The 13,762-nt window shown below is 39.3% G+C and overlaps 1 protein-coding gene across 3 annotated transcripts in view; it reads left to right on the top strand.

Moving 5' to 3' along the window:
- tanc1b (tetratricopeptide repeat, ankyrin repeat and coiled-coil containing 1b) overlaps positions 1-13,762 on the top strand; it is a 103,512-nt gene that overhangs the window by 76,246 nt on the left and 13,504 nt on the right. For all 3 annotated transcript variants that reach the window (XM_015057492.1, XM_015057489.1, XM_015057493.1), the window contains 8 exons: positions 222-376; positions 3,392-3,623; positions 4,114-4,280; positions 6,554-7,161; positions 9,398-9,506; positions 9,988-10,110; positions 11,677-11,913; positions 13,248-13,433. In XM_015057492.1, the coding sequence (XP_014912978.1) occupies positions 222-376; positions 3,392-3,623; positions 4,114-4,280; positions 6,554-7,161; positions 9,398-9,506; positions 9,988-10,110; positions 11,677-11,913; positions 13,248-13,433 (1,817 nt within the window). The remainder of the gene's footprint in view (positions 1-221; positions 377-3,391; positions 3,624-4,113; positions 4,281-6,553; positions 7,162-9,397; positions 9,507-9,987; positions 10,111-11,676; positions 11,914-13,247; positions 13,434-13,762) is intronic.

Here is a 13,762-nt window from a genome sequence, read left to right as displayed (position 1 = left end):
AAAAAAATAGTGTGTGATATATATATATATATATATATATATATATATATATATATATATAGTTTTTTTTTTTTTTTTACCTTAACTGACCTAAAACAATAAAAGTTTTTACTGACTTAATATCAGAAAGTGATGGGAGGGGGGAGAAAGGGTTTTCTCTCTTTATATAGCATATGCAAATATCTGTTTTCAAAAGCATATGGCTGATTTATTTCTTTTAGGTAGTGCGGGACAAGGCACAGAACTCCCCCTCAGCCAGCCGCCACAGCCCACTCCACCACCCAGTGCCACCAACACACTTAGCAGCAACAGCTGTCCAGGAACTCCTGAGATGCAACGGCGCAGAGAGGAGGCTGTCAAACGGCTGGCTTCAAAGGTAGCGATAAACTTAAGCTGAAGAGGAAATAGCAGTGTGTGTGTGTGTGTGTGTGTGTGTGTGTGTGTGTGTGTGTGTGTGTGTGTGTGTGTGTGTTTTTTCCTCATAGAAACACTGCAAAGCCACTTTAGAAAGACTAATTATTCCAAAATGTGTTTGTGGCACAAGTAATATGTTTTCCAGCTATACATTTTCTCATATTAAAACAGAAAACCCATAAAGGTAAAAACATTGCTTCTAAAATCTTTTACGACATTCCTGTTTTTGTTTTTGCATTCAAGCAGTGGTTTGTTGTTTAAAAAAAGGTTTTACTGGCCTAAAAGCTGAGGTTTTTTTTCTACATTTCGGAAGTATGTAGGTGAAATGACATGATTCTGCTGTGTGAAGGGACGTCTTAGCAAGAAACGTATTTCTGTAGTTATTAAAACAATGGAGGTACAAGTGGTATTTTAGGGGCTTTTGTCTTTTAAATGTTCATTTGCAGCTGGCTGAAGTCTAGTGTTTGACCAGGGATGTCATAAATTTCCTCTTTTACTAAACTTTATATTAACAGTTGAAGATTAAAATTTTACTGGGTAAATAGCTTCTTCCTATACCTCTTTTACATGATTTGTGCTGAGTTGAACCGACAGATTTCAGACCAGTTCTGAAAGCTTTTTAAAAATTATGATACAAGAAGATATTGGAACAAGACTAGAATTTATATTTTTTTTTTCCAAGATTTCCTGCCATGACCAGTTACCAGCATACCTTTACTCAATTAGATTAGGTCACATCTTCTGGTATTTGTTTTCCGGACTTAAACTCTTGCCATTGATTTTTGCTTTGCAATTAGTCTAATTTGGCTTATTACATGCCGCTAGTCTTGTTTGGGACTAAACACGCCCTGTTGTGGGTGGCTTTTGAACCCTTACACATTGATATTATGCAGCTTTCTCTTGCTATTGGAACAGTTCATGAACTCCATTGCTAACTATTTATGCACTGAGATTCTAAACGTCTGTGAAACCCAAAAACATCTCTTGAGCCAATTAATGCGTAAAGTGTTTCCAATCGGCGCTCTCTCCGGGATTCTGTTCCTGTGATGTGTGAACACTGATGCAACGCTGAGCAGCTTCTGTCAAATTCAGCCATTTCTTTTTAATCACTGATTTAAAAGCAGTCTCATATCTGCGCTCTGAGGCTATTACATGTTATGATGCATCACAAGCTTTATATATATATATATATATATATATATATATATATATATATATATATTTTTTTTTTTTTTTTTTTTTTTTTGCTTGGACTGAGTACTCTTTCAGATGTGTTTCTTCAACACAGATTTATAGTTGTTCTCGTAGATTAACGGCTGCAGGTTTACTGCAGTGTTGCATCAGCTTGTCTTATATTGTTTATTGGTGCAGCAGTCTGCATGACTCATGTACTTTAGTGAACTGTTTGCTGATACACAGGTTGCTTTATTGTATCCATTCATCCTTTTTCATCTTTACTCGGATGCGCTGCTGTAATATCTTTACTGCAAAGCGCTCTCCACAGTCTGCTTTTAGGCCAGTTGCATCCTTCATGTGGGATAAACAACCACATCTCAGATCTGTTTTTTTTTTTTTTTTAATAGCTCTATTATATGATGTACCTTCTCCCTTGGACTATTGCCTGCTTACTGTTTCTGCTTATTTACTTTCCAAATCCCTGTTGCAGATCTGTAAAACAACAAAATTCTTTGCTTATTCATCTTAATAACTTCCAGTTTCAACCATTACTATATGTAGTGATTTATAATTCTTTCTGCTTATTTAGGTATTTGAATCGTTTTATATTATTTCACATTATAATCACATATTTCTATATACTTGACTGGGATTTTCTGTGGCAGACCAAAGTAGTGCACAAATGTGAAGTGCAAGAAACAAATTGAACAACACTAATCAGAAAAGCAGCTGAGATTTCCAGGGTGACTCTGGAAGAGCTGCAGATTCCACCATTTTGACACATGGTAGTGGCAGCATCATGCTGTGAGAAAAACCTTTCTTTTGCAGGAATAGACAAGTTGGTCTAATTATAGTGCAGTTCTGGCTAAAAATGTGTTAGAAGCTATAAAGTGAAATGTTTACCAAGTGTCATCCTTTGGCAACCATTGATACAATGGAACCATTGATACAGTGGAATAGCTTAAATGAATATATATATATATATATATATATATATATATATATTTACTTACCAATCTCATCAATGTTCTGACCCAAATTCAATAGAGAATCTGTGTGTAGAGGTCTGAACAAAAATGGACATCTTAACCAATCAGATTCTCATTAGTTAAAAAAAAACACGAGCAATATGTTGTTTTTTCATTTCACATTTGTACATTATTTTGTGTTGGCCTGTCTCATAAAATTCTTAATAAAATACAATGGAGTTTTGTCGCTCTAAGGTGACAAAAAAAAAAAAAAAGAATCCTTTTTCAAAGTTCTGGAGATATAATACTCCAGATGTTAAATGTTTGTTTGTTTGTTTTTTTAGTCATATTAAATTGGTTTTCTAATATTTTATCTTCCAAGCCACAAAACAATGACAGGAACTTGATGTCTCAATGACACGCAAACATTGGTGGTGTGTTTATAAAGCAGATTGATTAAAAATATGCTGCCAGCAGACATCTTTAGATTTAATGTAATTCATGTGAAGACCTCCTTCAGAGTGTTGAAGGATATCAAGTGGCAGTCTGTTCCTTTAGTTTGGATGGCAATTAGTACAAATTCACATCCCCAAGGTCTCTTTTCTTCTCACATCTTTCCCTTATTTTACCCAATAAACCCAACTTCCATTAAGATATGGAGAAGCCTGCTTTTAGAATTTTACAGTAATTTAATTTCATAGTTTTATATATGCAGAATAATAAAATTTTAAGCTGTTTTCCCCTGGCCTCAGTAATTGAGGAGATTCTGGGGAGCTTTCAGGAAAACGTCAAGTATCCCGGTTGCTTAAGACATTCTGCATTAACTTTTCCAGGTGGTTGCGTATCATTATTGCCAGGCCGACAACACGTACACCTGCCTGGTACCAGAGTTTGTGCACAGTATCGCAGCTTTGCTGTGCCGAGCCCATCAGCTCACTGCCTACCGAGAGCTACTGCTGAAAGAGCCCCACCTCCAGAGCATGCTCAGCCTGCGCTCCTGCGTCCAAGACCCCATGGCTGCTTTCCGAAGGGGGGTCCTGGAGCCGCTGGGCAACCTTCGTAATGGTAAGAATGCTTTTTCAGGCCTGTTCATCATTTGTGACTTAAATTTTTTTTTTGTCCATCCATCCTTTTGTTCTTTCTTGTTTCCTTCCTTTCTCTCTTCCTTCCTTCATTTCCTTCTCTCTTCCTCGCCGTCATACATCTCTTTTTCTTTCTCTTTCTGTTTTTGTTTAAGCCTGAACACTGTCCAATTATATCCCATAAATGTGTCATTTTTGTATTTATTGTTTTAAGGTGTTATAAAAGGACTGAGCACTCTAGATATTTAGGTTTGGAAAAGTACAGCTCTTTGACATTTCAAGAATGGGGCCATTTCTTTCCCTGCACATCTCGTACCAGTTAGTAGAAGTGCTGATAAATGTTTAGCTGCTAAATGCCACTGCAGTATCATAAAGCTCTCACAGCTTGGTAGTTTAGTTGAAATAACACTCGTCTCAGTTGCTGTTCCCTGCTTATTGTCTTCTCATTGTTTTTTTTATGTGTACGTTTTCAGAGAAGAGAATTTCAGAGGAGGACCATATAATTTTGATAGATGGACTTAATGAAGCGGAGTTTCATAAGCCTGACTATGGAGACACCATCGCTTCTTTCATCACTAAGATCATTCCCAAATTTCCTTCCTGGCTGAAGCTGGTGGTCACTGTCCGGGTTAACTTAATGGTAAGGAAGAAACTAACCTTTTTAATGTTTTTTTTTTTTTTTTTTTTACACCATGGAGAAGTTTAAAGCACGGGTTACTTTATTAAAACAAAGTCCCTCGGAGGGAGCTGCATGAATTCACAACTCGGATGCGAGAATCTGTTGACAGAAGAAGTGTTAGTCTTCTGACCTTTGTAGAAATGTGTTAAGCAGAACCAGTTTGTTGAATGGCAGCCACAGGAAGTCCTGTTTGGAGTTTTACATCCATTTTCGTAACGGACTCTGTAAACACGTACAAGATGATGCTCCAGTTGATGCTGACCTTAATACACGGCGTCACTTGTGTTCTTTATGTTCACGTGAAGATGGATGGAGGCGAATACAGGGAAACGTCTGAGGCAAACTTAGTGGAAGCTTGAAAAGGTTCCACTAAGCTTAAGGTTCTGGCACAACCTTAAGCTGCCAGAGCCAGAAAGAGAATAGTTTAAATGAAAATGTATTCATGTGATGATCTCATCAACATTATGACCCGAATTCAATAAAGAATTTGTAGAAAGGTTTGAAAATGTATGTTTAAGCTATTAAGATGCATCTTCAGTTATTTCACAAAGATCTTTAGATATGCACACTTGAAGTTTGATCTGCTGTCACGTCTCGAGACGCTCAATAGACTTTAACAAATGTGAGACACCCTGTCAAGAGAGGCCAGCATTTCCTGGAAGAATTGGCAGATGGTGACCCAGAACTCAAGTCTGTATGACAGGAAAGAGAAGTCTGAAACTTTGGGCTTCCTGTCTTGATGACCCTCAGTTAAACAGCTGTAAAGATCTTCTCTGGCTGTGTTGAGGTCGCCGTGGCGGCAGCTGACGCTTTGACAGGCCTGATGAGCCAAGCGACAGCTGATTGAGTCTTGAATAATAATGTGGTAGCTGACTGACATCCACTGTAGGGGTTATTAATGCTCAGGAAGGAGCCAGATATTGACTGCTGTCCATCAGTCTGTGCTGCCAATTCAGTTTGTTTATTTATTAGCCTGCCAAGCATTTAAGATTCTGGTGTCGTCACACAGCTCACTCAATGTGGTAAATCACTACGTGGAAACATTGATTATTTGTGTTTTCAGGATTGAATACTTCTTATGATTTACTTTACAGCACATTGTTGGACAATGTGAAAAAAGACCCTGACTGTAGCTTGTCAGGGTTTTTTTTTGTTGTTGTTGTTTTTTGTTTCCATTGAGCTGGATACCAACACTAAGTTTATCTGCAAGGCATTGCCTTCACTTCACCTGATCGAGTGTGTGCCTGTGTGTAGTGTGTGCCTGTGTGTAGTGTGTGTGTGTGTGTGTTTCTCTGTTTGTGTTGTTATGATGAGGAAGAAATAAGCGTTATCTCACTCAGGCAATGTTTCTCAGGCCTCAGACAGGCAAAGGATTGGAGGATTAAGACACACTGACCCTCCGGGACATGAATCGAAATGTGAGCTCTGGCTAAGACTTGTGCTTACTCGCTAGTAGCCACCATCCCATCCTTCCCCTGCCTCTTAATACTCACTTCACCTGCTCCTGTCGTCCTTATAGCTGCATTTCCAACAGTAGCAGGTGTCTCTGCTTTGGCCTGATAGCTTACTGAGCGTACTTCCCTGCTGTTTGAAAAGCCTCTTCTCATAAAACAGTGCCTTCAAAGGTATTCATAACCTTGGAAACTTTTTACGCTTCATCATGTTAATACGGAAAAAAAAATCACTGTGTTTTATTGGAATTTTATCTGGTAAATGAACAGGTAGAGTGTTTTTTTTACTAAAACATATCTGGGAAGTTTTGTGTCAAACTTTCTACAAAATAGTTTTCTGCCAGAATTCAATTTAATCAGATTAGATCAAGAGCGTCTGTGAACATAATATTTTAATTCTTGACAAAGGTTTTGCTGTCACTCAGACTGGTCCATTCCAACACATTAATACTCTGTGATCTAAACCATTACCCTGTAGCTAGGCGTGTATTTTTAGCTCTGTTGGTTTGGTGTAGAGTGATGTTTTACCTCAGTCTGCAGTTTTTTTTGTTTTTTTTTCACTTTATAGTAGGTTTTTGTCTGGGAGTGTTCTGTAATTAGCTTTAACCATCTTTCCTGTTCCTGCTGAAGAACAAACCATCACCATAGCATGATGCTGCCAACACAAGTTTCACGGGATGATTTGGTCAGATATTCTTGTGAATAAAATTAGATTATATTAGAATCAATAACAAATTGAGGCAAAAACCTGCATCTTTACCAACTTCACCTTGTCTGTTGCAGGAGATCACCAGCCTTCTCTCGTTCTCTAAAATCTCCCTGGATGATTTTACGGACAACAAAGAGATCACTAATGACCTCAATTCCTACATCCAGTACCGGATCAACAGCAGCAAGGACATCATGAACAACATCAGCCTGAACGGCAAGGCTGATCCCGGCACTGTGACCAAGCTCAGCGGCCACCTGACCTCGCGCAGCCAGGGCTCCTACCTGTATCTGAAGCTCACGCTGGATCTCTTTGAGAGAGGCCACCTGGTGATCAAAAGTGCCAGCTACAAAGTAGTGCCTGTTTCGCTGGCTGAACTGTACCAGCTCCAGTGCAACATGAAGTTCATGACCAACTCGGCCTTCGAGCGGTCCCTGCCTATCCTCAACGTGGCTCTGGCGTCGCTGCACCCGATGACGGACGATCAGCTGTTTCAGGCCATCAACGCCGGCCACGTCCGAGGGGAGCTGCAGTGGGAGGACTTCCAGCAGCGCATGGAGCTGCTCTCGTGCTTTCTCATCAAACGGCGAGATAAAACGCGCATGTTTTGCCACCCGTCCTTCAGAGAGTGGCTGGTGTGGAGAGCTGACGGAGAGAGCACAGATTTCCTCTGTGACCCCAGGTCAGTCCTCTGCTTCGTAAGCAAATGTTTTGCTCTCAGCAGCTCTTCCTTAGGAATGCGGGCCTCTGTTATATGCATGATAAGCTTGTAAAGCATTTAGGCAGTCCTCTTGCTGTGGATTACAAACTTCAAACGGTCCGCACCAGAGTCCAACTAACGCTTGCTGATAACATGAAGGCAATAAAAGAAGCATCAGAAAAGAAAGAGGTTTTCTTTAAACTGTATCTGTAAGTCTGTATTTGTAAGTCTTTCTTTGAAAACTGCGTTTCTACGACAGCACGCACTTCTTTGCAAACTTTTATTGCACAGTATGATTCCCATTTAATTGTTCGAGGCGTCCATGAGTCTTTGTTGGTTATTTAGTATGCGGAGAGGGACGGAGTGTGAAAAGGAAGCAAAATGCTTTAATCAATACACACAGCACGACTCATGTCTGACTCAGCGAAGTAATTGGGTTTGAAATGCTTCAGGTACTCTGATTATCCTTACAGCTTTCTATTTTGTATCAAGTAAAAAAAAAACTGTTTATAGCTCCACTTAAAGTAGACTCAATACTTTTGCTTACAGAAGCTTAAATTATCATGTACTGAATCAAAGCTGATATTTATCTTGTTTTTAAGTTAGTCTTTACATTTTAAACACTGTAGAGGTTTGATACAAACACACTCCTGTTAATTTGTAACTCCATTTATCGCCAAGGAAACTGGGCTACATTGATTGGACATACTGTCATGCTTTCGCTTGCTGAAGGAGGAGTTGAGGTGTGTTAGGCTGCATTTCTGCTTAAAATATTTTGTGCTTTGTTTTTGGGCTCAGTGTGTAGAACTGTAGCATCTCTTTGCTGTGATGCTGCGTGTTAACTGTCGAGCACAGATGTGTCAACGATGCTTTTGAAACTTATCTTCTTGGTTGAATTTCTGCTTAGGCAGTCTGCTGCCGCTCTTAGTTTTCCCAACTCTGGTCTTCTAACAGCGTCGCCATTTTAAGTGATGAGTGACGATCAGAATCCAGGTTTTTCAAGACAGGAAATAATTAGCGGTTTCCACTCGAAAGACTGCTGGTGCTCCAGCTGACCAGCAGTGCACAGCAACAGGTGAGGGAGAGGGCTGCACTTTCTCTGTGCTTCAAACAGCTGGAGAAAACTGCACCAAATCGAGCACTTTCCCAGACAACTCATTAAAAGAACTTCAAACCATAAAACCAATATGAAATGTTTTTGAGAGAAACTTTTTAAAACCTCAGTAAACGTGGATGCTGGTAATTGGCCTATGCGTTTTAGACATGTGCTGTGCTGTAGCTTTGGAGAGTCTTAATAAGCCAGTCAAGACTCTCCTGTGGATGATTTTAATAGTTGAGAAAAATCACATTTTTACCAGTTTGTTAAATACACACACACACACACACACACACACTGTATAAAATGGATAAGATAGAGGATGCAGATAATAGAAATAAAGACTCAAAACATGGATAATCAATGCTTGAATGTTTATGCGCTCCTAAGTGTTTACATCTTTTTTTTTTACAAAACACATGCTGCCCAGTATATAGCAGATATTCCACCTTTCTGTGCGTTCTGCTGGGGCTCTTTTTGCTCTGCCTGACAGATATGATACAGTTGCCTAATTTGAAATTCTTCGGATCAGCCATGCACGCCTAATAAGCTGAAAGATATCGGTCTGGCCGGATTCCCCCTCCCCGGCCCCTACCCTGTCGTGCACCTCTACTCACATACTGATGACTCTGAACTGGACCAGATCCGAACTTCACATTCTGGTCATTCACAGCCTTCCAGCTCCATTAAAAAAACAAACGCTTATAGTCTGGCCTGGGCAGACAAAAGCTTGCTGCACAGTACCTTTCAGTGTCTGTGTTCAAATAGAGGGAATTGTAACCAGATCAAAGTGATCCGCAATCATGCATGTCCGTTTAATGACTTTCTGCATTAATTGGTGCCAGAGTGCCTGTGTGGGGAAAAAAAAAATAAAAAAAGATCCAGCAAACGTGTTTTATTTCTTTCTTTTTTTTTGTTTTTTTATTTTACTCCAGCCCTGTGTTGGGTCCCTGACCAGCTTTTGCATCAAATTCACACCAACCCTGAGTAGGAGAGGTTTCTGTGTAGATGCCAAGTTACTCATCATTATAAAACAATAAGTGCTTTTATGTTTACGGTTCAGATGAGCAGGCTTTCCTCGTTCGGACGGCAGAGTAATCTTTCTGTTGATTTGTAACTCAGGACTGGCCACGCTCTGATGGCCTTTATGCTGTCACGCCAAGAGGGGAAACTGAACCGTCAGCAGACGATGGAGCTGGGACACCACATCCTGAAGGCACACATCTTCAAGGTAAAACCACAGAGTCATCTTTGGACATTTGAAATCAATTTTCTGCAGAAAACATTTGCATTTCTAGCTGGTTTTGTGCAGTGAGATTGTGGTCATACCCCTTCAGATTTTTCACATTTACTCATGTTCCAACCACAAATTGCAATGGTTTTTATTTTATAGACTAAGAGAAAGTAGCTTCTATTTGGGAAGTGGAAGAAAATGCTATTAAATTTTTTTTACATGAAAAAAGTCAGGAGTCCACCAGGCACATTTTTTTATTTGTACTTTGAATGGGATGTTTTAGCACATAAAATATGCTTAGATCCCAACCAATGTATTGCAGCTCTGACTGAATGTTGAAAATTTCCCCCCCAAAAAAGAAAAAATCCCAATAAAATGTGGTAAAGTTTATTGTAATGTGAAAAGGAGTATAAAGCCATTTGCAATTCTCCCTACCTGTGTGTTTATATTTCTGTGTGATGTATTGGCTTGCCTGCAGGGTCTGAGTAAGAAAACAGGCGTTCCATCTAGTGTGCTTCAAGCTTTATGGATCAGCTGCAGTGCTGATGGTCTTTCTGCAGCCTTGGCTTCCCTGAGGAACCTCTACACACCAAATGTCAAGGTAAGGAGGCTTTTCATCTCCTCTCTCTGTGTGTGTGAGCGAGACCTTCTAGAGCCAGACGTGCTCTCTGTTTATGTCCCCGTGATGCGAGTTGTTTGAGAATGATTTTCTCTGGCAAAACGAGCAAATTCCATATTCACTTCACTGGTTGGTTCTTGTGCATGACATCACACCAAGTGACTGAGTCCTACCAGTCACATTCCCGGCACACACACAGAGTGATATTTCAATTATGGTTCCTAAAATCGACCAGCAATTCACCGGTTCCTCACGCACGCACGCACGCACGCACGCACGCACGCACAATAAAAACATTGAAAATTAAAAAGCACTGGAAGGTTGAAACTGAGGAAATTTGTTCCTGGGTAGGAGAAATAAGAAATGCAGGGAACAAAAGGATATGGACTGGAGAGTCTTGAAAAGGTAAATGTTTTCGCTCAGCTAGATGTCTGTGTTATGTGTACAGATTTTCTCCCTTACTTCACAACTGTTAATAATGCACCAACCTGTGCAGAGCATAATTATTGTTTCCCATCTCTAATTAGACTAATGTTGGTAGCAGGGCTCGTTAAACTGATAACATGACAACTATCTGTGTGTTCCCCTCTACATGAGTTGTTTTCTGGGGAAATAATGATTGACCATCACTGGAAAGGCGATTGCATGCATATCATTATGTTTTCTACCATACTACAGAATTATCTTTTTTTTTTTTTTTCCTTTGCTTCTAAGATGCTGTCAGTGAGGCTCTATCACTTGTCTGCTGTGAGTCAGTACTTGAGACAATTGCAGAATGACCTTGGTTTTGTCCTTTGGGGGAAAAAATAGTCTGTTAATTGATTCAGCTGAGGATTCAAACACAATTTTCTCTCAGGTTGCAGAATCCTTATTGGTGCAAACGTGTTTGACAAGATGATTTTATTGATTTACTCCTCAGGGAAGAGAATAACAAACACTTATAATTGAATTCAGCTGCTTTAATTGGTTTCTGACCTTTATTTTGAGATTTTCATCAGTTTTTCAATAACGTCAACAAATCATTGAGTCACTATTGGTTTTGATAGGAGTTCTCGGAAAACAGTGGCTCGCATTGTTGAAATGTTTTTTCTTGAAATTTGATTATGTATTCAGACTTTCATTTAATCCTTTTTTTCTGATTCAATTACATATAAATTGTCATGAAAACGAGGTTTTTAAAGTAGTACAAAGATAGACATGAGTTTTGAATAATGTCCCAACTGCAGCCATCTGCACATTCCTCTTCTTTTGTTGTTTTTACTTTTTTAATTAGTTTTAAACTAGGAACACTGATAAAACAAAACAAAAAAAAAAACGGACATTGATATCTTTTGGTACACGGTTTTTGATATAGGCATCAAAATTTGTTATGGCATAAAATATTAAAATAAGAGTTAGGAGCAAACCAATTCTGATGATGATGAGTTGAGATCTAGTTCGTAATAAGAGAAGATTCTGATTTGAGGGATGAAAGACGAGGACTGGGTAACATGGGCTCTCACCATCCTCTTTTGACTTATCTTCACATTTTCCCATCTTTGTGATCAGGTGAGCCGCCTGCTGATGCTGGGAGGGGCGAACGTGAACTACCGGACAGAAGTCCTGAACAATGCCCCAGTGCTTTGTGTTCAGTGTCACCTCGGTCACCATGAGATCGCCTCACTTCTGCTGGAGTTTGGCGCCAGCGTTGATGTTGTGTCTGAAAATGGGATGAGCCCATTGAGCTTCTCAGCCGCTGGAGGACACCTGGGTTTAGTCATGTTGCTCTGCAAGCGGGGGGCCAAGGTAAAGACTCCAAGTTTTTTTTTTTTTTTTTTTTTGCATGAAAATGTTCTTAAAATGAAGAAAAAAATGTCTTAAACCTGCAGCCATGGCTACCTTCTCTGATACATAATGCATTCGGATCATGAGTATCTCTTCACACTTTGCCAAAATACAGCTATAAAGTTAATTCTCTGTTTTTTTTTTTTTTTTTTTTTTTGAGATCCTGTGTTATAGACTCACACAAAGTAGCACGTTATTGTAAAATCAATATCAACAATCATAAAATAGAATACAAATAGAAATCTATCCACAAGTTTCATAGTATGCATTGAGCTGGAAAACTAGAGGATGACTGAGTGGTAAGTTGTTTAACAGTGAGATTTGTGTTGCCTGTCACAATCAGCAATGAATCAATTAATTGCATGATAAAGCTCAAGAAATTCCATTTGCATGATTTATCGTTTTTCTCTTTTCTCTCTCTTTCTACTAAAAAAATTAGATGCCAAAAGTCTAGTTCATTGGACTCAACTAGCCCCTTTTTTTAAAGAACAGTTCTGTTGACAGAAACTTCATACTTCATTTTATTTGTTGTTTATTTTTTTTAAAAGGTCTCCCAGTGTCAGTGTTAAATGTTGATTATAAATTAAAGCATATTGACGTTTGAGAGTGTTTTTCTTGCCTTACTGGGCCATTACCATTAAATCACTTAAAAAATGGTCTCAAAACAACAATATTATGGTTTATCGTGACAACTTCTGGGACAATTTATCGTCCAGCAAAATTTGTTATCGTGACCAGACTGGTAATTTAGTGGTAATAGAGTCGTAATTCTTGACCGGGATGTGGGTTCACGGTGTGGTCCAGTTAAAGTCCAGTTCAAGTATTTGATTGAGAATCTGTGGTAAAATTTGAACATTGCTGTTCATATGATCACAACTCAGTCTGACTGAGTTTGAGCTCCTTTGCAAAAAAATGAATGGCCAACAGTTTCTCTAGATGACTGCTAAACACATACCAGAAAATGCAATATGCTGAAACGGCAACAAAAACTCGCTTGAGAAAAAAACACGAGTGTAATTTCCTCTGAATTCACAGTGCTACTTTGTGTTTGTCTATCATGTAAAATCCTCCTCATAGTTTACAGAAAAACCTGTGGTTGCACCAAGACAAAATCTAAAAAAAAAAAAAAAAAAAATAAAAAAAAAAAATAGAATAAAAATCCTACTTGTATTTACACAACTTCAATCTCCAGCAGTAAAGCTGGTGGTTATGGCTGCTGCACCAAATTTACCTCGCATGTAAAGCATATTTTCTGTTTCTCGGCAACAAATCCAAGAATCTTGCATTTATGCCAGGTGGATCACGTAGATAAGAGCGGCCAGTGTGCTCTGGTCCACGCCGCGTTGCGTGGACACTCCGAGATCATCCAGTACCTGCTGGAGCTTGAATGGAGCGGTGAGGGGCAGCAGCAGGACTCCTCTCTGAAGAACAAAGCTCTGCAGCAGGCTTTGATCGCAGCCTCGAGCATGGGACACACACAGGTCTGACCAACATGCATGCATATTAATTTAGCAAACCAACTGCACGCTCTCATGAATTTGAAGATGGAGGAAGTTGGGCCAAGTTTTCTCAGTGGTGATGAATTAATTATTTGACACAACAGGTAGCCGGCAGACTGGGCTGCTTTTTTAGGCTTTGGGTTCGTTTTGCATTTCTCATCAAGCTGAAATGCTCAGCTTAAAGTAAACAGAGATAAAACTCCCTTTATTTGGTTATTTGAGGACCTAAACTCCTCAGTTCTGCTTTGATCCATTTATAATAATTTGCAGATTTTTTATTTTTTTCTGCTCCACAGTTTTGCATGCTGCAT

The sequence above is a fragment of the Poecilia latipinna genome, unplaced genomic scaffold (assembly GCF_001443285.1).
Source record: "Poecilia latipinna isolate Pla-1442-1.1 unplaced genomic scaffold, P_latipinna-1.0 Scaffold1467, whole genome shotgun sequence".
Taxonomy (NCBI): domain Eukaryota; kingdom Metazoa; phylum Chordata; class Actinopteri; order Cyprinodontiformes; family Poeciliidae; genus Poecilia; species Poecilia latipinna.
This window is presented reverse-complemented; position numbering and strand designations above follow the sequence as displayed.